The sequence below is a fragment of the Magnolia sinica genome, chromosome 17, assembly GCF_029962835.1.
Source record: "Magnolia sinica isolate HGM2019 chromosome 17, MsV1, whole genome shotgun sequence".
NCBI lineage: Eukaryota > Viridiplantae > Streptophyta > Magnoliopsida > Magnoliales > Magnoliaceae > Magnolia > Magnolia sinica.
The window spans coordinates 21,741,933-21,765,193 of NC_080589.1; the positions used below are offsets into that span (position 1 = coordinate 21,741,933).

At 39.2% G+C, this 23,261-nt stretch overlaps 2 protein-coding genes across 3 annotated transcripts in view; one reads left to right on the plus strand and one right to left on the minus strand.

The window, feature by feature from the left end:
* The first annotated feature begins 13,025 nt into the window (after nt 1-13,025).
* LOC131230395 (uncharacterized) lies at nt 13,026-16,952 on the plus strand. The gene is made up of 8 exons (XM_058226300.1): nt 13,026-13,360; nt 13,537-13,631; nt 13,727-13,830; nt 14,264-14,364; nt 14,476-14,579; nt 14,652-15,089; nt 15,175-15,306; nt 16,595-16,952. The coding sequence occupies exons 1-8, from the start codon at nt 13,118-13,120 to the stop codon at nt 16,752-16,754; spliced, it is 1,377 nt and encodes a 458-aa protein (XP_058082283.1). The 5' UTR covers nt 13,026-13,117; the 3' UTR covers nt 16,755-16,952.
* Nucleotides 16,953-17,306: 354 nt separating this feature from the next.
* LOC131230394 (serine/threonine-protein phosphatase BSL1) overlaps nt 17,307-23,261 on the minus strand; it is a 60,155-nt gene continuing 54,200 nt past the window's right edge. The window contains exons 15-21 of one of the 2 annotated variants that reach the window (XM_058226298.1): nt 21,266-21,350; nt 21,084-21,182; nt 20,804-21,003; nt 20,639-20,714; nt 18,522-18,657; nt 17,998-18,137; nt 17,307-17,904 (exon numbers count right to left, since the gene is read on the minus strand). In XM_058226298.1, coding sequence (XP_058082281.1) covers nt 17,821-17,904; nt 17,998-18,137; nt 18,522-18,657; nt 20,639-20,714; nt 20,804-21,003; nt 21,084-21,182; nt 21,266-21,350 — 820 coding nt within the window. In that variant the 3' untranslated portion in view covers nt 17,307-17,820. Of the gene's footprint in view, nt 17,905-17,997; nt 18,138-18,521; nt 18,658-20,638; nt 20,715-20,803; nt 21,004-21,083; nt 21,183-21,265; nt 21,351-23,261 lie in introns of those variants that run through there. The other variant, XR_009164009.1, reaches the window with a different exon arrangement.

Below are 23,261 nucleotides of genomic sequence, written 5' to 3' on the forward strand. Positions count from 1 at the left end.
GAAATTGATTCCATCACAAAACCATGCCCAAGAGACAAAGAAAACAATAGAATTTACCAATCCTCAACCAATCTTAAGAGAATCATGAAGATTAGAAGGATTCCATCACCCAACTATGCCCATGGGACGATGGTGAACAACGGAATTTCTTAATTTCATAATCTCAATACATGAAAAGAACATACTCAAAGCTATCGCAGATCTATTATAATTTAAGTCACAACAAACTATTAAAAACTAAAAGTATTTCTTATAATCAAACTAGAATCAAAGATAGTTCAACTTAAACATGAATCAAAGCCATAGAAAACATCCCATCACGCTATAAGCTTTACCTCTTAGCCCTAGCTAAGAGGTTTAGCCAACCATAGACATGACTGAAAAGAGAGAAAAACTCTAGGTGATGGCCTCTCCACGTGATGGCTTCTCCATGTTTTCCTCCTCTGTCTATTTCTCTCTCTTGCTTCCACGATTTTTTTCTCTCTTGCGGTGCTAGGTGATAGGCGTTTTATAGTACGCCCGAAACGAAATCTGATTGTGTAAAGACGCAGTCCGACCGTGTATAGGATGCGTAACAGCAGCGATAACAGAAGGACCCACCACCTCTAGCTCCGGTCTTCTTGAGATCTCTTCCTCCAATCCCATTCGTCTCATCCATTAGGCGTTCAACGTCCTACTAACCGGTTGTTTTGGGCCCCTGACTAGGCGGTTCTGATGGATTTCATGATGAGGAAACGTCCGTGTTTTCATGGTGGAATCGCTTCACATCGTTTTTCTCCTCTTTGGACATCTATAGGTGGGTCGGATTGGTCATCCAATGTTTTCTGGCCCATCAGATCTACAGTCGGTGCAGAATCACCAACCTTATACGAAGATAGTATTTCCGCACAGCTACGTGAAATCGGCAGAAGTCGTCCGTGAAAGCTGGCGGTAAAGGTGGGCATTTTCTTTCCTCTACATCTTTCCTTCCTTACCGTCAACGTGGGAGGGATCGAACGTGTCCTAGTTCTGATTTGGACGGCCCTGATTTCATTCAGACAAGCCCCTTTGATCTTCTTGCGCAACGCGAAACCGTTTTGGTTTCTTAGTGTCATCCGCAAAAGGACTTTTGCGGACGGAGTTCGGTTTAGGTTGCTTGATCGAGTTTGGTATGTAATAATGGGGTTTGGTTGGATTTGACTCGTCTACAAGATGGACGGTCCGAATCAACGAGATGGTCCAAGGTGGTGGGCCCAATCTTGTTCGATCGGACGTTCTGCGTTCGAATTCCTCGCGGCGGGATAGCTGGAAGAAAAGAGAGGATTTCTCTCTTTTTTGCAGATTTTATCGATCAAACAGAGTTTGACCGAGTCATGTAGTCCAGTGCACCTCAGGTGCATATACCTTGTGCATGTACGCCATGTGCATGGGTCCACAGTGATGCCCATGAGAAATCTACTCCGACCATCTGTTTTACATATAACTTAAGGGGTTGAGTCCAAAGTTGAAGCACGTCCAACGATCAGGCGGGCTCCAAATCAATGATTAATGGCTGATTGGTTGATCTGTCCACTAGCCTTAATGATTCCTGAGCGTTAAATTCATGCTTTTAGCATCCTTTTCAATCCAAGTTCTTGAATTCACCTTGCAACACAACATGATTAAAATAGAATATTAAGCATTTTCATGTTAAAACCAAGTAATAAATGGGGTCCAATATGCAATATTTGACCCTTAACACTATGCAGCCCACTGAACCTTGCTTAGGTGCAGCCCATGGCTGTGGTTGGGTCATCTGGCCTGGCCCAGCTATGCGGCTCACTGAGCTTTGCTCAGGTGCAGCCTGCACTCAGTCAGTGCCTAGCCTACTGGCAACTTAGGTGCGGCCCATTGCTGGTCTCAAGTGTGGCCCAAAACTGTGGCTGGGTTGTCTAGCCTGGCCCATCTATGTGGCCCATTGAGCCTTGCTCAGGTGTGGCCCATGGCTGTGGCTGGGTCGTCTGGCTCTGCCCAGCACCTGAGGCCTGCATTTCCCCCACCGATTCTGTCTTTCCTTCCTTCCCTGAATCCTCCTTTCTTTATGTTTCTCAGGGGCCCAGAGGTTGGTGGATTAGCTCTGGTGTGACCCAACTCAACACGCTTGGCCTGCTCTGGTGAGTTGGCGAACCCAACTGACCCAACGCTTAGCTGGACAGTGGTGATGGTGGGCCGCATGAAGGTCGCAAGTCTAGTTAGAGTGTGGTTCTGGGTTAAGAAGGTGGGTCATGCACAGATCTGGACTCAGCTAAACGAGTCGTGCCCCATACCTAGTGAAACCTTCTCTCGACACGTCTCGATGTGGGATTCTACCGTCAGTGAAACCTTCTCTCACACCTTCCTGAGGCTCTCTTTCTTTCTCTCCCTCTCTCTACTTCTCTTAGCAGAGGTGTTGCTGGTCTGCATTGATTTAACTCGATCCGAACAGACTGGGTCGAGTTAGTGCGGCACCGAGTTGCACCTACCCTACACTCGATCACTCTCTCTCCTTTCCTCTATTCTCTCCCCTTTTCTCTTTGAATCCCATGGTGAGAATCCCGAGACGAACACCTCCTTATATAGCCGTGGAGCACGCTCGAACGTACCATCCAACGCCGGTGAATAGGTGACCACACTCACGTGCAATCCTCGGGTTTTCGCATACATGGGACCCACCTTTACCAGGGATGTGTTTCTGCTGCCAGGGCCCACCAAAAAAGCAAACTTTTATTGTTATGGGGTCCATCCCATCGCAGTGTGGATAAAGGAAATTAGAGTTAAATGAATTAGAGGAGCTGAGGAGAGATTCCTATGAAAATTCTAAAATCTACAAAGAGAAGACCAAAGCTTTTTATGACAAAAATATCCTGAGGAAGAATTTTGAACCTCAGCAAAAGGTCCTATTGTACAATTCCCGTCTCCAGTTCTTTCCGAAAAAGTTAAGATCAAGATGGACAGGCCCCTTCATTGTGAAGAATGTTTATACTCATGGGCTGTTGAAATTGAGAATCCACGTAATGGCAATGTGTACAAGGTTAATGGTCAGAAATTGAAGCCTTATATGGAAAACTTTCATTTGGGAGAGGAGTCCTTCCCTCTTCATGAGCCAGAATATTCAGAATGATGCTTCTAGTCTGACGGAGCATTTCTGTAGGATTTGTATCATATTCAATTCTTTTTAGTGTCACATAGTAGGTAAGTTTTTCATGGTAGGTATTATCTACCCTTTCTTTTATTTTTATTGTTCTCTGCATTACATTATCATTACATTGGGGACAATGTAGATTTTAAGTTGGGGGTGTGGATAGTCATCCATGTGAAGGTTTTTTTTTTTAGGTTTCAGTTTATTTTATTATTTTTAGGTTTCAGTTAGGTTTAAGTTTATTTTTTTAGGTTTATAGGAAATTTTTTTTCAACATTTTCAAAATAATATTTTTATATACAAGAATGTGAACATGATATTTTGCGAATTCCAAAGGCAAAGTTAATACTTAGTGTAGGTTGATAGTAGTTAGAAATCTAATAATTGAAAATTATAGACTTGAGTTCAATTATCTAATCACTAGTTTAAAGTGAGTTGTAATTTGATGTACTGAATTCACAATACACTCTAGCTAACTAAGTGAGGAATATGATATGTGAACTAGAATAACAAATTTTGATTTAAACAAGGTTGAATGAACTAGTACCATTGATATATGCTTAAAAGAGAGAATATTGAAGGGAAAAAATGATGATAGAAAAAGAAATTGTTATTATAGAGCGTGAATGCAATGACCATAACAATCGTGTCAGTAATCCGGAGTACGGATACCTAAGTATCCATTACTGTTACCATTACAAGTACGATATCTTATGTTATGAAGCAAACCTGGTGGGAATCTTCATCTAAGGGTGGTCTATAATAATGAGAATATGATGATAAAAGAAGAAATGTCATGAAGAAAATGAGATAACTAGAGATTTCATATTCTTGGGATGATTGAAAGGAGTTAAGATAGGGAACATGCATATTTCTTAAAGTTAGAGTAGTGTCACGGAGCACCTAAGAATATTGGATAATAACTATTCTAAATTTTGATTAGGTCTCTGAACTTAAGGATATAATGGATTAGAAAATTGAGATTCTAACTAACTTCAGACTTAGGGTAAGTATTGTTTTGTTTTGAAATTCATATGATGAATGAAAGCATAATTGTATAAATTTGTGAGTGTTGAACTATTTTTCATATTTTCAATGTTTGTGGGTAACATTTCTGGAAACTCTCACGAGACTATAACTCATCCACTAGGGGAAACCTAGGGGTTTAAAGGCTTGTTGCATATGCTAAATGCAATCGAGATTACCTGCGAAAGTGGTGTAGTTAGAATTTTATTTTCATTTTAATTTTGTTTTTATAATTAATTTTTATTCTTATTTTTATTTTTCTTCATTTTTTTGCTCAGGACTAACAAAATGTTAGTTAGGGAGTGTGTTGAGACTCAAATATTGTATAATTTTGCTCATTTATATATTGGTTTTATGAACATGAATCCACTTAATATTCTATTTTACTCATGTATGTGTTGCAAGGTGAATTTAAGTGTTGGATTGAAAAGGGGTGTTAAAAGCATGAATTTGATGCTCAAAAATCACCAAGGCAAGGGATGGATCTTAGGAGACTAAGATTGAAGAATTCACATGCCAAAGATCCAAGAAAATCAAGTGACGAATAAAGAAAATCGAAGATTTGAAGTAAAGAATCCTGAAATCGTCCTGAAAAAGTGTATTATGAAGCTCTGAGGTCTATTTTGAAAAACTACGCAGCAGGAAATCTATTTTAAACAAACTGTACAGCGAGAAGTCTATTTTGAAAAACTGCGTATATTTGAGGCGATTTCTAGGGTTTTTCAACTTTGTACGAAAATTGGAGTTCCCTACTTATAAATAGGGCTTCCTAGGGCATTCATACGCATCATTCAAGACATCCCAAAGCAAGAATTAGGGTTTTTAAAGAGTTTTTAATTTTATTAAAGTTCTATAAGTTGTTGTTTTTTTTAAAAATCTTTTCTATTTGCATTTATTTCTTTCTTCTTGTTTTTTCTTTCTTATTTTAATTATGTTTTTCTAAGTTCCTTCTAGCCCAAGCTAGAAGGGAAGCACATGGGTTTAATAATTCTTTAAGATTATGATGATTGATTGTTTTAATGATGAGAAGAATGGTGTATGCATGTTATCTATTATTTAGGTTTTGTTTTTTACTCTCTTGTGAGATCCATATATTTCCATCATATGAGTTCCACATTGATGGATAAGCTTACCCTAGATCAATCAGATTTCCTAGATAAGAGAGGTTCTCAACCTGTTATATTTCTTTGATTTTCATTATCTCATTGATATTGGATTCTTAAAATCACTGACGCTTGAGAATATATATCAATGGTGCAAATCCATGATTTTCTATTTTTTATATCATTTATTAAAATATTTAAACTGTTTTATTTTTCAATTAGGTTGACCATAGTGATCAGATCCTAGTTATCCAAGTCATCATGATTTTGAAACATTAACTTATATGTGGAACTTTAAAGCTTGGGTGTTATTTTATTCAGTTGAATTACATTCATTCAAAAATCTCAAAATCAAATCATCAATTTAGCTTTTATTACTTAGTTTGTTTTGCATTTGATTTTTTCCTTCTCACAATTCATTTCCCTGTGGGATCGACCCTGTATTCACGAGATACTACTTACGAACCTCTGCACTTGGAGGCAAGCAATCAAGTTTTTGGCCATACAAACACCAACCCGATAAAACTTGGGTTGGGCTCGGGTTGAGGTCTCGGGTTGCCTGACCCAACACGAACCTGATTAATATATAAGTTCCTTATAAATTAATTATAATTAAGTGCAAATCATTTGTGTTGAAGGCAAAGAAAATTCCAAATGTCGACTGCTTTTATTGGTCCACATCATTTTCGATGACTCATCTCACATGTAAACTCCTGCATGTCAACATCACATCAAGGGACAATATATACGTTGACTTCCCATTCCAGAGTGCAACTTGTCAATGACTTAAAATAATAAAGAAGAAGAGGATAGAGAGAGGAGAAGAGGGAGAGAAAGGGAAGAGAAAACATTGAAGAGAGAGAGAGAGAGAGAGAGAGAGAGAGAGAGAGTTTAATGCAGTATTTTTTATTAATAGAAATAATGCAAAAGACCAAACTACCTTTAAAGATTAATATAAAAGGACAAAATATTCTAACGATGCATAATAATTTCAACACAAATCATTATAAAGCAGTCATATAACTTGAAAATTTCGAGAATTCTTGCAAGATACTTTTGTTACCATAATATTTGTTAATTCTTGCAAGATACTTTTGTTACCGTGAAGTGAAGCGAATTGACCGTGAAATGCATGTAATTGACCGTGAAATGCATTGAATTGGCCATGAAGTAAAGGGAATTGACCATGAAATGCATGGAATTGACCATGAAGTGAAGGGAAATCACCAGAATTGACCATGAAATGCATGGAATTGACCGTGAAATGAGGGGAATTGACCGTGAAATGCATGGAAATGACCGTGAAGTGAAGGAAATTGACCGTAAAATAAAACAGAAACGCCGGAATTGACTGTGAAATGCATAGAAATGACCATGAAGTGAAGGGAATTGACCGTGAAATGCATGGAAATGACCGTGAAGTGAAGGGAATTGACCGTGAAATGCATGGAAATGACTGTGAAATGAAACAGAATCCTCGGAATTGACCATGAAATGCATGGTAAGGACCGTGAAGTGAAGCGAAGTGACCATGAAATGCATGGAAATGACCGTGAAGTGAAGGGAATTGACCGTGCAATGCATGGAAATGACCATGAAATGAAACGGAATCACCGGAATTGACTGTGAAATGCATCGAATTGACCGTGAAGTGAAGGGAATTGATCATGAAATGCATGGAATTGACTGTGAAGTGAAGGGAATTGACCATGAAATGAATGGAATTGACCGTGAAGTGAAAGGAATTGGTCATGAAATGCATGGAATTCACCGTGAAGTGAAGGGAATTGACCATGAAATGAATTGAGTTGACCGCGAAGTGAATGAAATGGATTTTTGACCATCGACCTGATGGAATCTTTGAAAATAACTAGGTTGGTTGGCTAAATTAGCTTCTCTTACCCCAAAATCATATATGGTACGTCAAGTAACTAATTTTGGTTTAGAAGATATTCTTGTTAAATGAATAAAGAAATAAATGAAAAAAAGAGAGAAATTTTTTTTATATGCTTATATATACATATTTATATAAATATATATTAGAGAAAAATGTAGGTAGAATAAATTTTTTCATGTAAAAAATAAAAATTTAAATAATAATAATAATAATAATAATAATAAAAGAAAAGAGAGTGCATCGCACTACGGCTATGGCTACGGTTATAATCCGTAGCTATAGACCCAGATCTGACCCGGCCGACCCCGATTTGTTGTCCCCCATCTTGCGATCGGCGGGTTATTGCTACGGTTATAGCTATGGTTATAGCTACGGCTATAATCCATAGCTATAGGAATCACCCTGCGCAGGGGCATTTTCGACCTTTGGCAAGTCATCCGTACAGCTGGGGCATGTTCTGGTCAGGTAAAATGGGGTAGGTTTAAGCGGATAAATGGGTCGTACAGTGGTAAATTTCTCTTTAATTATGTTGCATGATTCTCTCCATGTGCTGCGCAATGTCCCTCTCTACTGGACGGAAATGTCAAGTGCATTCGAGCGAGTGTATTTTGTAATTGTATTCGCAGGCAAACGTACCAAAATACATGATCCAAGCCGATCATCAGGTGGACCTCGCCATTTTAGATGGAAAAAAAAAAAAAGACAATATGAGAATCTTCGGTGCTACAGGTTTATATTCATGTGGACTTGTGGTTATATATTTGTAATCGTCCGTATCTTTGGACGCATATAGTCCATTGGATGAATGGACTGTGTTGGAATCCATGCTTCGGGTCCCATCTGGTGAGTGCCTTGAGTCTGGTACATTGGTATGTGTAGCGGTTATAGGAGGGTTCTTATATTATTTCCTTAAAAAGGATGTGCTGTGGGTAAGGGCCAAAATGGGTGGCCCACCTGCCAGTGCAACAAGGACAAGGGGGAACGGATTGGCTACTCCCCCTGACACCAGCCAATGGCTAGTGGTCGGTGCTCTGTGGGCCCCACCATGATGTATGTGTTTCATCCATGCCGTCCATCTATTTTTAAAGATTATTTTACGGCATGAGACCAAAAATGAGATATATCCCAATCTGAAATGGACCACATTACAGGAAACAGTGTTGAATGAGCGTCAACCATTAAAAACATTTTGGGGGCCATAAAAGTTTTGGATCAAGATGATTTTTGTTTTGCCCCTTCATCTGGACCTGTATGACCTAATAAACAGATTGGATGTCAAATAAACAGTATAGTGGGCCTTAGGAGGATTTTAATGATGGATATCCAATCACTATTGTGTTTCATGTGGTGTGGTCCCCCTGAGATTTATATACCTCTCATTTTTAACACATACCCTAAAATGATCTTTAAAAATGGATGAACGTAATGGATGAAATAAATACATCATGGTGGGGCCCATAGAGAACCGACCACCAGCCACGGGGCTAGTGTCAGATCTTGAGGGCTCACACTTCCACACTTCCTAACAGTCTCTGTTCCCATAGAGAGAGAGAGAGAGAGAGAGAGAGAGAACTCCGGTGGTTGTTGCTATAGTTAGGAGAGAGGAGAACAAGACGGAGAGAAGCTCCGACTTGGAAAGATTTAGATAAGTTGATTTTTAGTGCCTTTGTTTTATTTATGATAAATTATAGTTCGTAAAATTGAGCTAGTAGAAGCTTATTATCTACCATCGAAAAATCGAAGTACCTAGTTATTAGAAATTTGTGTGTTCCTTCTTTGACCCTAAACTTGTATTCCAATGCATTCCAAAATTCTTTTATTGAAGTTTTTTTTTTATTTTTTTTAAATTTTTATTCTTTTAAATTAGCTGGTTAGTACACCCCACTGTCAGTTCACACTTCACCGTTAGCCACCCCCACTAGGGATTGATACTAAGACCTCAGTGTTGAAACGAGGTATCTTTTATTGAAGTTGTTCCTCTGTAAAGGTCATACAACCGATCAGACGGTGTGTTGAGAATGTGACCGCGACACATCAGTTCATCTTCTTGTTGTTTGATTCTAGCAGTGATCTGTTTTGAAGTGTCGTTGTCGATTGCTTTTGGTAGAGTTTGTATATTAGGGTCTAGAATGTAGAATATCTTCAATGCAGTGAGAAGAAACTTCAACTTGTCTTGCCATATGGAGAAGTTAGTACCGTTGAATCAGTCTAGTCTGATCAAGTCATGGTTCATCAGTTTGAAGATGCAACACTTTTGGTATTCATGAATTAAGCTTTAAAAATGCTGAAAAATATTTGACAAATAATATTGGAAATAGAAAAATAAAAATAAAAATAACACCAGGCTTAATCATGTATGTAATACGCTGTCCTTAAAGCTTAATTCGACCCATTCTCAATTAAAATTGAAACTGCTGATGGGTTACAGGGGAATTGCTTTTAGGATAAGACAAGCGTTTTTTATTAAGGTCTTGTAGGCAGCAATCACAAAGGGACCTTAATAAAAAATTTTATTACACAGTTTGGAACTCTGGAAAATTTTGCTGAATGATTGAACTTAATGAATGAAATAAGGTTCAAGTCACATAGCAAGTCCTTCTTTAATAACCTTAAAAAGAACCAAAAAAAAAAAACTTAGAGAGATCAAATTGGATTAAATTTGTTGGACTTGGATAATTCTGGACGTGGAGGGTCCAGTTTATATTGCATCTGGGGTGACCGTCCCAAGCCACTTCGCACGGTATCGCGATGGTTCGCATAAGGTCGCGAGGGAGTGAACACTTTATGACACAATGCGCAAATGCAAAATGTGCCATCTAGCGCCACTACAGCTACACTACCTATGATCAAACCCGAGTGCCTGCAAGCATGTGTAGCACTAGAACACACAAACCAATCATCTCTATCTATATTTCTCCAAGTAAGAATAATCCACACTCAAAGACTTGTAAACAAAAAGTTTTCTCCCACTCTATACGACGTGGGACTAAACAAAAAACACTTTTCTTTGTTTGTTTCAAATTCGTTTTTTACAATAAACGAAATTTCAAAGTTTTTTTTTTATATAAAAATTTAAAAAAAAAAAAAGCCAAAATCTCAACAAGGGTGATTTGTTGTATGGAACCGGCTTTGGATCAACTGAGTCCACTGGACCACGACAAGTCGCATAGTACTATTCGTCCTCATCTTAAATCCATGTGAGCGGATTAGTTGTTAACCTTAATGTGTGGGGCCCACATTGATGAATGTGTTTCACGTCCACTTGGTCCATTTATTTTTTCAGCTCATCTAAGGACGTTATCCAAATCTCTAGTAGACTAACAATGGAAAAAGTGGTGAATGACCATTAAAAGCTTCTTGTGTAAGAAGTTTTGGATTAATCTAATCTTTGTAATTTTCCTTCATCCCTTTTTGGTTGACCTTATCAATGAGTTGGATGGAAAATAAAAATTATGGATGTACTTATAGTGGGCCTTGCAAAGTTTTTAATGGTGAGCGTTCGATCATCACCGTTTGTTGTGGTGTGATCTGCCTGAGATTTGGATATGCCTAATTTTTCATACCATGTCCTAAAATGGGTTGGAAAAATGAATGGAAAAAGTGGATATACAACATATTATCAAGGTGGACCATACGTTAAGAGTAATACCCACCAAACTGTTACCTAGGTAACACCTAATCAACGTCCTAAATCCATGATTTTGGTCACCACCTAAAAAATTACTTATAAGAATTCCGTTTGGTTAGAGCTAGGCACGATACAACTTGATTCGGCAGTTCATCCGACTCATTCAGACCTAACTCGACCCAAACCGAGAGGGTGAGTCAATACAGACCGAGTAGACTTCATCCAATCCGAACTCAAACCGAGTTGAGTTCAGGTCACCCAATAATTCGACTCGACTGGACCCGAAATTTGACTCGGTACTAACTCTATTCCATTCGAAACCGAACTCGTACATTAAAAAAAAGAAGAAAAAGAAAAAAAAGAAAAAAAGAAACCAGATTTGAAGTTTTAGATCTAAGATGCCATGTAGCTGATGGAGAGGTTGCAATTTTAAGAGGTGCACTTAGGTTTTGAGCTGTGATTTCAACCTATGGATACCTGCGGCACCCGACTCAACTCGGTTCTGACTCGACCCGACTTGGTACATGTGATCAGGTAAGACTCAGTCCGAGTTAGTTAAGGATAGATCCGAACTCATATCAGGTCAGGCATGCTACCGAGTCAGGTTGAGTTTGTGTCAAGTTTTTTTCAGAACCAGGTCAAGTCGAGCCAGCCCTAACTCGTTCCAACTCGATTCGATGCCCAGCAATGTGGTGGTTCGTTGATCTACCAAAACGTGCATCTAACTATCTGATATACCTGCGGACCACCGTCCCTTTACATAGGAAAAAACGTGTGTTTTGGACTTGCTGGCGTATAAGATAAGATATCTAGATAAATGTCGACCACAACAAGGCGTTTATAGGTAGTCCCCAAGTTTTGTATCAGCCGTTGATATGCTACAGGTGGCATCCCACAAGCGCATCTCCTAGACTCCTCCTTCAGAAAAACTTAGATACTCCGCCGGTGTGATGGTTGATACGCAGGCACTAACTGTAAAGGTGGCATATAAGTAATTCAAATTGAACCGTCCAAAATTAGAGCCCTTATTTAGACAGATGTTAGGCTGAAATTTGTTATGGTTTGATTACAAAAGTAGCCGATTGTTTGATATTTACTGGACGGTACAGAAGAATATGAACTAACGGTTCAAATACATCTGCAAGTGTCCATCAGTCGGAGGTTACTATTGTTTAACTAACATAATCTTGATTCAACAATCTATCTACAGTGGTTCCTACAAATTGGACGGTTAAACATGAGTTAAATTCTGACACTGTTCAATTTTTGAGTGCCTGCGTACCAACCATCTGTTCTGCCAGAGTATCAAAATAACTAATATCCCATAAATGGCGATCTGTAATTGCGTCTATAGACAGAACGAGAAAAATGTGACATCTATTAATGTTTTGCCAATGATGTTTGGTAGATTACATCTCAGCATTGTAATAGAACACATGCAGACGATAGCCGTTGGATCTTAATCATATCAATTGATCCAAACCGTTTATAATACGTACATCACCAACCTTAAAATTCTTAGATGAATTTTGTTTTCCACATTTTTACTATTCAAAATTTTAATTTAAGCTTCCATATTCAAAGGAAAATAATTAAATGATCAAACTGTTGAAAATATTCAGATCTATAGATTTATTTTCTTTATCATCCCCCATCCAAGGTGAGGCCCATCATTTAAACGGTTTGGATCATTGAAAATAATACATATCCAAGGACTATTGCAACACGTAGGATATATTCTCGCAAATCTATATATTAGGAACAGGATCCGCAACCTACTTGTGCGAGTAGGATAGAAACCCCAGTCGCGGCAGCATGTTGTTACACGTGTGAGATATCTGGATCATTCATCAGGAAGCCAGCCATTTAAGTGACTTCGCTTGAAAATAAAGCTGGTCCATCAGGTGGGGCCACGCTTGTACTTGGGACATGAGTCACTGATCATTTCCTTTGGAAAATCAAAGTTTCCATACGTGTGATGATCAGACCAGCCTGATTACAGGGCAGTATACACAAACAGTGGGACCCACTTGATGAGTGTCCACGTCTTCACACGTGAACCGCACTGGCACATGTGTCCGTGAGTACGATTCTATTCCTACTCGCGCGAGTAGCCTTCGCGGTGTCCGCATATATAAAAGCTCCCCTAAGAAGGTACCACATGTGCACTCACATCTTTCTTCCTTCAACAAAGGAGAAAGTGATTTTTGCAGGCTTGAGTTTGTGTCGCAGAAGAACAAACAAAAAGGAGAAGGAAAGAGAGGAAGGGTATCCGACTCCCATCAAAGAATCGAAACCGTTGAATCGACTGGTCACCAGAAGTGACAATGATCAGATGGTGGATTTGGGCCTTTTCATTGTCTGAGCTCTTTGTGAGCTCTGTGGTGCATATGCTATATGGGCTATACATATTCAGCACAGCTGTAGCATCAGACATGTCACAAGCACTTAATACATGTTTTAGACCCAAAACCAATGTTGTGGTGAATGAGGTGCAATGCATGGGACCCAATTCAGATGGACCGCCTCCAATTGTTCTTGTTCATGGCATTTTTGGATTTGGGAAGGGGGTAATGTCTTTTATCTCACCATACATACGTACATACACACATACATGCATGCATGGATACACACATGTATGTACATTTGTACATGAACACATGATGATGAGTTGAATTGAATACAAGCATTTGATGAATTGAATTGTATTTCTATTATGATGATTTGATTCTTTGTTTGTTTGTAGAGGCTTGGAGGGCTGTCGTATTTCGCCGGTGCGGAGAAGAAGGACGAACGGGTCCTCATTCCGGACTTGGGTTCGTTAACTAGCATACATGATAGGTGAGTGGTGCCATGAAAATGCTGGTTTTTATATGTTCTGGTTTACTCATGTTCTGTGTTTGGTTGGGAAGTCCTTAATCAGTTTTGGGTTTCAGGGCTCGTGAATTGTTTTATTATTTGAAAGGTGGGTGGGTGGATTATGGAGAAGAACATAGTAGCACTTATGGACATTCACAGTTTGGGAAAATGTATGAACAAGGTGGGGAGAAGATGAACATGATTTGGTTGCATTGATTTCTATTTTATTTTTTGAGAATTTTGTGAATTGAGTTGGAAACTGTGAATGATCGGCGAATTTTGGGCCATTTCATCAGGTGGGCCATAATGAGACGCCTCGCGGGTTGATGAACTCTAGGCCATTTCATTAGGTGGGTCCATTTTTCATTTACATGAGTGGCAAAAGACTGTTAAGATTTTATTTTTTTTATTTTTTGGGTGTATACAGTTGGTGAGTGGACCAGCCGAAACATTTCTTGGGGCATGTTGATGAGCCCTCACCTGATGAATGGCCTGGATCTTGCACACGCGTGCCAGCACGTGTTCTGCGAATATCCTCTTCAATTCTCTTTGCCCAGAATTTCCTTCCATCTCCCTTTGAATTAAGCTCTGGTTTTGGTTTGCTTGGTATACAGGGCACTATCCCGAGTGGGACGAGCACCATCCGATCCACTTCGTGGGCCACTCGGCAGGAGCTCAAGTTGTTCGCTTGTTGCAGCAGATGCTCGCCGATAAGGTAGTCGATACAACCAGCCGAAATCAACATCTCCAAGGCTTAGAAAAATGTAATACTGTTGCTGGGCCTTAATTTTTCAAACTAATCACATTATCCCATTCTTCGTCGCAGTCATTCAACGGCTACGATGACACTTCAGAGAACTGGGTGTTGAGTCTTACATCCTTATCCGGCGCACTTAACGGAACCACAAGAACATACTTAGATGGGATGCAGTGAGTGAACATGAATTGATCTTTTCCACGAAATTTCAATCGCCAATATCTCCATGCATTGGTTTGTTTCAGGCCCAACGATGGAAGTTCGATGAAGCCCATGTGTCTACTTCAACTGTGCCGCTTGGGTGTTATAATGTACGACTGGCTCGACCTCGCTTGGCTGAAGAACTACTACAATTTTGGATTTGATCACTTCAACTTGACATGGCGAAAGATGGGCCTCTTGGGTCTTGTTGATTGCTTGTTGGGTAATGTGGGTCCATTTGCTTCAGGCGATTGGATCCTTCCCGACCTTACAATTCAAGGGTCCATGCAGATCAACTCCAAGATCAACACCTTCCCTCACACATTCTACTTCAGCTATGCTACTAAGCAGACACGAAGCGTCATGGGGATCACGGTCCCTTCTAGTTTATTCGGCATCCATCCATTGCTTTTCATTAGAGTCTTGCAGATGAGCCAATGGCGGTATCCATCGGACGCCCTGCCGCCTTTCAAAGGATATAGGTAGGTTGGAATTTTTTGGGTTGCACTTAGGCCTTGTTTGATGTATGTAAGTGTTTGTTCTTGATAACTTGTTTAACATGAGCAGGGATGAAGATTGGCATGACAATGATGGGGCCCTAAACATGATATCGATGACCCACCCTCGGATCCCAGTAGAACATCCCAGCCATTTAGTCGTAGACGATTCGGAATGCCAACCTCTGCAACCAGGCCTATGGTTCGTATTTCTCCATGGTCCCATCACCACACCATTGCAGTTGTAACAGAGGAACAGAACTTATTACTACATTTATGTAATTGCGCAAGATCTGAGTCCTTGATCACATGGGTCCCACGTTGAATGTGCCATGGCCAAAAAACCAGGGAGGTTCACTGAACTGTTGGGCTGCACATGAACTTCTAGCATGGACATTAGCTTTGATTTTTTATTTTATTTTTAAATTTTTATATATAACTGTCCACCTCATACATATGCAGCCCACCAAATGAATGGACAGGCCTATACCTGTGTGCCAGGGCACATTGACTCTAATGCCCACCAGATGAATGGCTTGGATCTCATATGTGTCCCACTTGGAAACGTATAGGGTGTTCCTGTTTGGCACATGCAAATGGGATATGATGCTAGATAAGGACAGTTTTCTAACATCATTCTGATAATGGCATCCAACCCTATATAAACATAGTTAACATCTTCATAGGAATTGGCACTATATCTATAAACAAATATCCAACCATTTTATTTGAGTTTTGAGATGGATGGCCAACCACCTCCAACTGCCACTCACATCATCGTAAATACAAGCATCATTATTTTCGCCAGCCCAGCACAACCTCGAAATCATCATCATTGTAATCCACAAGATATGATCCAATACGCAACCATGGCATTATCATCAATTAATGAGACAAAACACAACCACACCTTTCTACACCATATTCGTCAGCTTTCAATTCCGAGAAGTGGGACCCAAGTTCCTAAATCTACACCACTGGTGGGTTACACCCCACCTTGCATGGACCATGCACTCAAAACCCAAAATCTGCTCGATAGGACAACTGCACCTTTTCAATTTTACCGCCTACAAAAACAGCTAGGAACAGATGCAGTAACAGTCCACATTCTACCCCAAAAAAAAACAAAAAAACAAAACCCCTTCAAATTGGTGGCTAGGATCTTCCCATCGAGATCATTGGGGCATGAACCATCCATGGCTGGGCGAAGCAGACCAGTTTTCTGGATTACCAAACCATGGTCCCATTTGATTTGCCCATGGAACCCCTATAAACTGTTCAAAATGTGGGTGGTGAATCATAACATTACTCCATGATCATCATATTCGAAAGAAGATGAGCATCAGATATCATTTCTCCATGATCAGTATATTTGTAGAGACGATTAACATGGCCCCTACACAATGACAGACACACACAAATCAACGAATGGTCCAAATATCATTCCTCCATGATCATCATATTCTAAGAATGGCAAGTGCTGACTACAGGTACTACAAGATCATGGAAGCAGACCACATTTTCTTCATCGTGAATCGTGAGAGGGCAGGAGTGCAGTTTGATATTGTATATGATAGCATCTTCCAACGGTGCCGAAAGCATGCGTTTCGGACCACTCCGCCAACATTACCCAACCAAAGCAAACAGTAGCAGTTCACACCATGTTTCATCATACAAGCCATCTACGCACAACAAGAGAGAATGATAGAAAGCTACCTATGTAAATCAGGTTGTTGTTTGAGCACAAAGCTTCCCTGTTTCTAATATTGCGAGGTTTTGAAGCCTTAAGGTTGCACATCTACACAACGCACGTGCCAACCTGGCAAGCGTGTGGCATATCTGACTCAATTGCTACTAGCCAAATATAACATAATAATAATTAAGTGTAATAAAATGGAATAAAATATGGAAACTAAAATTTCTAAGCAAGCCCCATGTGTGCCCGCTGTTATGGACCGTAGATTGGTCTTGTCCGAAAAGAATAACCATGATTGGATAATCGTAGCCACACAATTGCAGTTATATACGAAATGGACTAAGAGAATAGTCTCCACATCTATTTTTGTATTCCCACATTTGAATAGTTGTAATAATTGGACTAGGATAATGTTGGGGACACATGCAATCCATGATGAAATTCCCCCTATGCACTGCTCCACCATGATCGTAGGTGGGCCGACTCAGGCTCCACACATAAATCCATAGTAATAACATGTGAAGAATTTGTATTCAATCATAGCTCTGAAAAATGATACATGATTCTAGCAGACTTAAGTGATGAACTTCCATGACAAAGCAATTCACAAACAACTTTGTTCGCCCAAGGGATCCCTGAAACTAAAGTAATTTCACTTTACTCATGTTGGGCAAGTACAAAAACATAGATTCACCTAACAACCCTTCCAATGGGGTTTTTCATTTTACAAAAATGTTACAATAACACTTCGAAGGACAGACAATTACCACCATAAACTTGGAGCTTCTCCGCTGCATCTGAACCCGAGCTTACAACATTAGCCTTATTTTCCAATGACTCCGTATGATGTTTCTGCATTTTTGAAATGGCTGGACCCTGTGGATTACCGTTGTATAGCGCCAATCAGAACTGATCTTCTGCTCGATACTAATGGGCGAGGATAATGCCGGACCCAGGAAATATAACTTGGTTCAGTGCTGATCCAAACAATTGACTGAAAACAATCATATGGGTTCCTAATCATATATATGCAAGTGAGCTCCGGTCATGAGCGGGCTGTGGACGACCCCTTGTTGGAGTAGGCGGTCTTTGAATGTTAAGCTCCTGCAAGAACCCATGAACAATGGCACAGACAGTGAGGCCTGAGTACATTGGCAGATTCAATGCCAGACAAACACATTTCCTACTGAATCTCACCTGCATCCATGTGCCTTCTATTACACGCTCGGGAGATGACTCCGGTGATTGAAGGGGAGGTGGGAGTGGATGAATTAGCTTTGGAACCACGACCAACCCCCTACCAACGACCAATATCGCTCCAGCATTGTTGGCCGTTCCTAATGCATTTTCTAAATTAGCATGAACAAGCATTTAACAAACAAACCTTTAATTGAATATTGCTCGCCATTTGTTGCTTGCACAGTGAGCCCTACGACAGATCTAGACCATCTGGATGGGACACTTGGAAAGAATCCTATTGATCAGATTCTTACCATCGATACAAGTGTTGAAATGTGACTGGTTTCTTCTTCTTTTTGTGTGTGTGTGTGTGTGTGTGTGTGTGTGTGTGGTGAAGATATCCAACCGGTGGGACTTTCGACACTTGGCCCTACCCATGGTGGGACCTACTAGATGAAAAGTCTGGATCACCACAAGAAACAAGCAACAATGTGAGAGCAACAAAGAGAGAGAAATGCTAGCAAACTGCTCTTTCGTTATACCACAGTAGTTGGTTGCTGAAAATAGCGTGATCAATTGCCCCTGAGCAAAGCGTTCAAAACCATCCATCACACATTCATGAGCTCTAATAATGAGCTGCAACTTGTTCTTCTTACAGAAGTCAGTGACACGGTCAGGCTGCAAGTGGCAAAAAGACATCATGAATATCACGAATAACCTTGTAAATGAAAAATATTGTAGGAAAGACATGCATATGCAAAGTTGCAAACACTCCATAATCCTGCCAATCATATGAAGTTACTGCTAATAAACATGTCAAACCTTTCCAACTTTGACTCCTGAGCCTCAGTGCTTGTTCTTGGTTCTTTGATGTTAAAAATTGTAATTTTGTGTGCATGTATTCAATGCATATTTGCATCAGTGTGCACATAAAAGGTGTTGGACTTGGATCCATATGTCACATGATAGAGAATTAGTCATTTTCCTAATCATTATAATCATTTTTAATAGAATCACTGCAGTCATATTTTAACCCAAGATCCTCAAGTGTGATTCTAGGGCTATGCTCCACCCACATAGGGCCCACGGTTTGGGCGGTCTGTATCTGTGTGCACGTTCCATGCATATAGGTAGATGAGTTGACACAATTAAGTGAGTTCTGACAAACACACGTCTAGCCCAAATTTCAAATTTTAAGAAAATTTTATTGGATGAAATAAGGGACATTGCATCAACGGGAGAACTCTTTCTTCTATCATTTATCGTTTATTTACTTTTATTGCATCAAAGGGAGAGGCTTTTCTATCATTTAACATTTATTTATTTTTACTCCTTTGAGAATAAGTTTCCTGTGTCGAACAGGGAATTTCTCTGTTTTGCATCGACCACCAAGTGAACCAAGTTTTGTACATGTGGGACCTATGATTGGTTTATGCAAGCCATTGATCTGATAGCCCCCTTCACGGAACATGCCAAAAAATCTCTAAATTGGAAGATCCTAACCATCGAATATTTTGTATTTTCTTCATTGAATGTAGACTGTTGGTGCGTTTCTTCTGAACCATGTATTTTTATGTCCACAATGGAAAGGCTAGAGTAGATTAATTGAAGATACTTGTTGGGTATGGTTCATCCATGATGAGGGGCCAGCAGATCAATGACTTGGATAAACCAACCATGAGCCCCACATGGGGTATCAACAGGGAAGTTCCTGTAACTAAGAAAAAAGCAGGCAAAATGCAACATAACAGTAGTAAGAGTCAATAAATAACCTACTTTGACACTACATCTTTATTAATGCTTGCATGCAGTATGTCTGGTGGATGATGAGTTGTGTACTCATGACAAACACGAATTTGATTAGACGCCTTTTTTTTTTAATACTTGTGAAAATTATACTTAGCGATCTAAGGGCCTGTTTGATAGTTGGGAAAAGAAAGAGGGAAAGAAAAAATGAAATTGTAATGATTTTTGATAATGATTTCCATCAGTACTATTGAGAAATGGATTCAATTTTTAAGGGCATGCTCATTTGGCATGAGGAAATATATCATCTATTAGACAACAGTCACCTTCAATCTTGTGCAAGAAAATTGAGATGGTGGAAAAGGCTAATGATTACGTCATTGAATCAACAAATTTTTTCTTTTTTTTTTTCCATATCAAACATGAGAAAGTGTCTTGTCAAAAGAAAACAGTTTCTTTTTCTTTCCCATTTTTCAAAAAGGCTCTGTGGGAAATTACAATGTAGGACGGTTTTTTTTTTTTTAATCATTTACATATTTATTTAACCAAATTTCTCAAACGTTCTTTGGAAGTAAAAGGTTCACCATCTCCAAGCATGGTTGAGTCAATAAATCCACCAGTAAAAAGTATCACAAGATTCAGAAAGCATTACAGCATAATGTGCATATAACATTAGTGTAACGTATTGATTACATGCTTCATATTTGGTGTAGTGGTTCTAACTCTAGGTTGATATTTGGTGTCACAGAGTTTCATTATCAAGAACAAACAAAACTGTGCATAGAGATTTGGTGTCCAAGAACACGAATTGCAGATATCAATGCACATATATAATGAATCAAACTAATAAAAGAGAATCCAGGCTAAATTTACATCCTTAATTGCTTATAAATATCAGGTAAGGAACACATACACCGAAACTGACGAGACCAGGCCCCCTTGCATTCGGTCTCAAACCCTCTATACTATCGTTCTCAGTGGGGTCTGACCTGTAAACAATACAAAGATAGTTGTTGCGGGACAACTTAAATGGAGAGGAAGATAGATATAATAAATGGTGGGAATGAGTTAGACATACCATAGAAGATCCATTAGAATAATGGAACCAGCATCCATCGTTATGGGCCTTTCAAGTTTCTCTATTTGTTCAACAGAGTTTATAGACCTCCCAATGCCACCATGCATGCAAATAATTTTTTGCTCGATGAGGGCCGCAAGTGGTAGGTAGTTGAAAAGTTGATTGAACCGAGTCCATGCCCATATTCCATCATTCTCACCCTACAGAAACTTAAGTGATCAGTTTCTGCGATCAGTACTACTAAAATTGAACTCGGAAAGATGCATACATGCCTTCATACCATTCTCTCAATGCATTCAAGACGAAAACCAAAAAGCGCATTTATGTCAGCTGCCTCATGGTTTCCCCTGATCAAATGGATATTCTCAGGATACTCAATCTGCATAAATAGATAAGAAATGGGCAAAGGAATATCAGAAAAAAGTGCTACCAAATGTGAAAATTTTTTTACTAGAAATTTACCTTGAGAGCTAGAAGCAAAGTAATTGTTTCCAAGCTATGTTGTCCTCGATCAACGTAATCACCCAAAAATAAGTAGTCAATATACCTGAAATAACAATTTTATAAGGTTGGTGAAAATATTCTGTAAGTCACACAAGATCATCAGCTTTCTGAATTTAGGATGATTGAAATGAACACAGTTGAGAGAATCCTTTGATCAATTTACATGGTATACAAAATTTAAAAGTGCACTGAGTGCAAACATAAGAATAACTTATAGAAGTACATACAACTGACTGTGCGATAGCAAAGTATCAGATCATCATTGTAAATCTAGCCTGTGATGTAACCTGTAATGAGTAAAATGGAAAATTCTCAGCCAGTGCACATTTTGAATGGTTGGAGCTGTTTGGTGCATCCTGTGGAATGTGGATGGCAGCATGCACTAAGCATGAGATCTTCATATATCTCAACTCATACTTTATCTTCGTGCTCGTCATGCAAAGTCAAAGTGGATGAAATTTCTACAAAAAATATACTTCCCTTTTGCGTCACAAGGCTGGAAGTCAGAATAAAGCGACAGATGTTTTGAGTAGAAGGATGGTTCTACTTGGAACACTTGTCATAGAGGTTGTGGGATTCAAGGCATTAAAAGAACAATACAAGGATAACCTTATTTTTGGCGGAGTGCTCGGCATTTGTGCGGACAGCCTAGATCCAAAGTGTGAATTCATCCCATACGATAGAAATTCTATCCTCAAACCATGAGGCGTTGATATATCTCAACTCCTAAAGAAGTTGAGTGCTCATCATGCGAAGATAATGGCATTTCTACAACACACTTTCCTTTTGCGTCACAATGCAGTAGATGCTTTGAGTAGAAAGGTACTAGGAACACTCGATGTGGAGGTCGTGGATTCGAGGAACTAAAAGAACAATACAAAGAGAACCCCATTATTGGCATAATGCTTGACAGTTGTGTGGATAGTCAAGATCCAAAGTGTGAATTCATCTCACATTATGGATATTTATTCAAGGGTTCTTGCATATGCCTTCGCAAGGATTGTTGCAGGAGAAAATCCTAACTTCACTACACAGAGGAGGATTGGATGGACACTTTGAAGAAGATAAAACATTAGCCATGGTGGAGAAAAATACTATTGCCTCATACGCGTCGTGAAGTTAAACAGTTCGTAGCATGATATCATTGATGCCAAGTCTCCAAAGGTCATATGCAGAACATTGGCCTTTATATATATGCAGAACATTGGCCTTTATATATATATGGACTCTCTCTCTCTCTCTCTCTCTCTCTCTCTCTCTCTCTCTCTCTCTCTCTCTCTCTCTCTCTCTCTCTCTCTCTCTCTATATATATATATATATATATATATATATATATGGACGTTGTGCATACCACCAGCATATTCTTTACAGAAATTGTACGACTTCAAAGAATATAGACAACAATAACTTTAGACCGCAATTCAAAGTCCGTGGGGCACTTCTGGCAAACTTTATGGAAGCATTTGGGAACTAAGTTTCAATTCTCTAGTATACAGTGTTTTCAATAACAACGATATCAGCTAATATATCTCACAATATATCGTGTATCCCACCTGGGTAATACAAAACCCCTAGATGGTATATGAAATTCTTTGTATCGTAGAAGATATTGCAATGTATCGGATAATATCATAGCTATCGTGACTAGTCCATTTTATAAATTTCTTGATATCGCCAATATCGGTCGATAATATCGCACAGAAATGTGGGAAGTCCAAGGATTTCTTCAGAAAAGTCAAAAAAATACATTCCAAATTTCTTGTTCTTGATTCCTCTCCACTTTTTAACTAGATCTATTATGTATTTCAACCCTTCCTCTTGAATCCCTTTGAAGAAAAACACAAATTTTGAGTCCGAATTAAGATCCAAGCCGATTTGGGGCCATTTTCAATCTGATTAGCATTTTCGAGTTTCAATCTTCTTTCTTTTTTTCTTTTTCTTTTTTGTAAAATCA

What these genes read in the sequence shown, in the direction of transcription:
- LOC131230395 (XM_058226300.1), top strand. Translation starts at nt 13,118, where the DNA reads ATGATCAGATGGTGGATTTGGGCCTTTTCATTGTCTGAGCTCTTTGTG. An exon ending in TTTTTGGATTTGGGAAGGGG is followed by an intron (nt 13,361 to 13,536) that starts GTAATGTCTTTT and finishes GTTTGTTTGTAG; the next exon opens with AGGCTTGGAGGGCTGTCGTA. An exon ending in CCGCCTTTCAAAGGATATAG is followed by an intron (nt 15,090 to 15,174) that starts GTAGGTTGGAAT and finishes TAACATGAGCAG; the next exon opens with GGATGAAGATTGGCATGACA.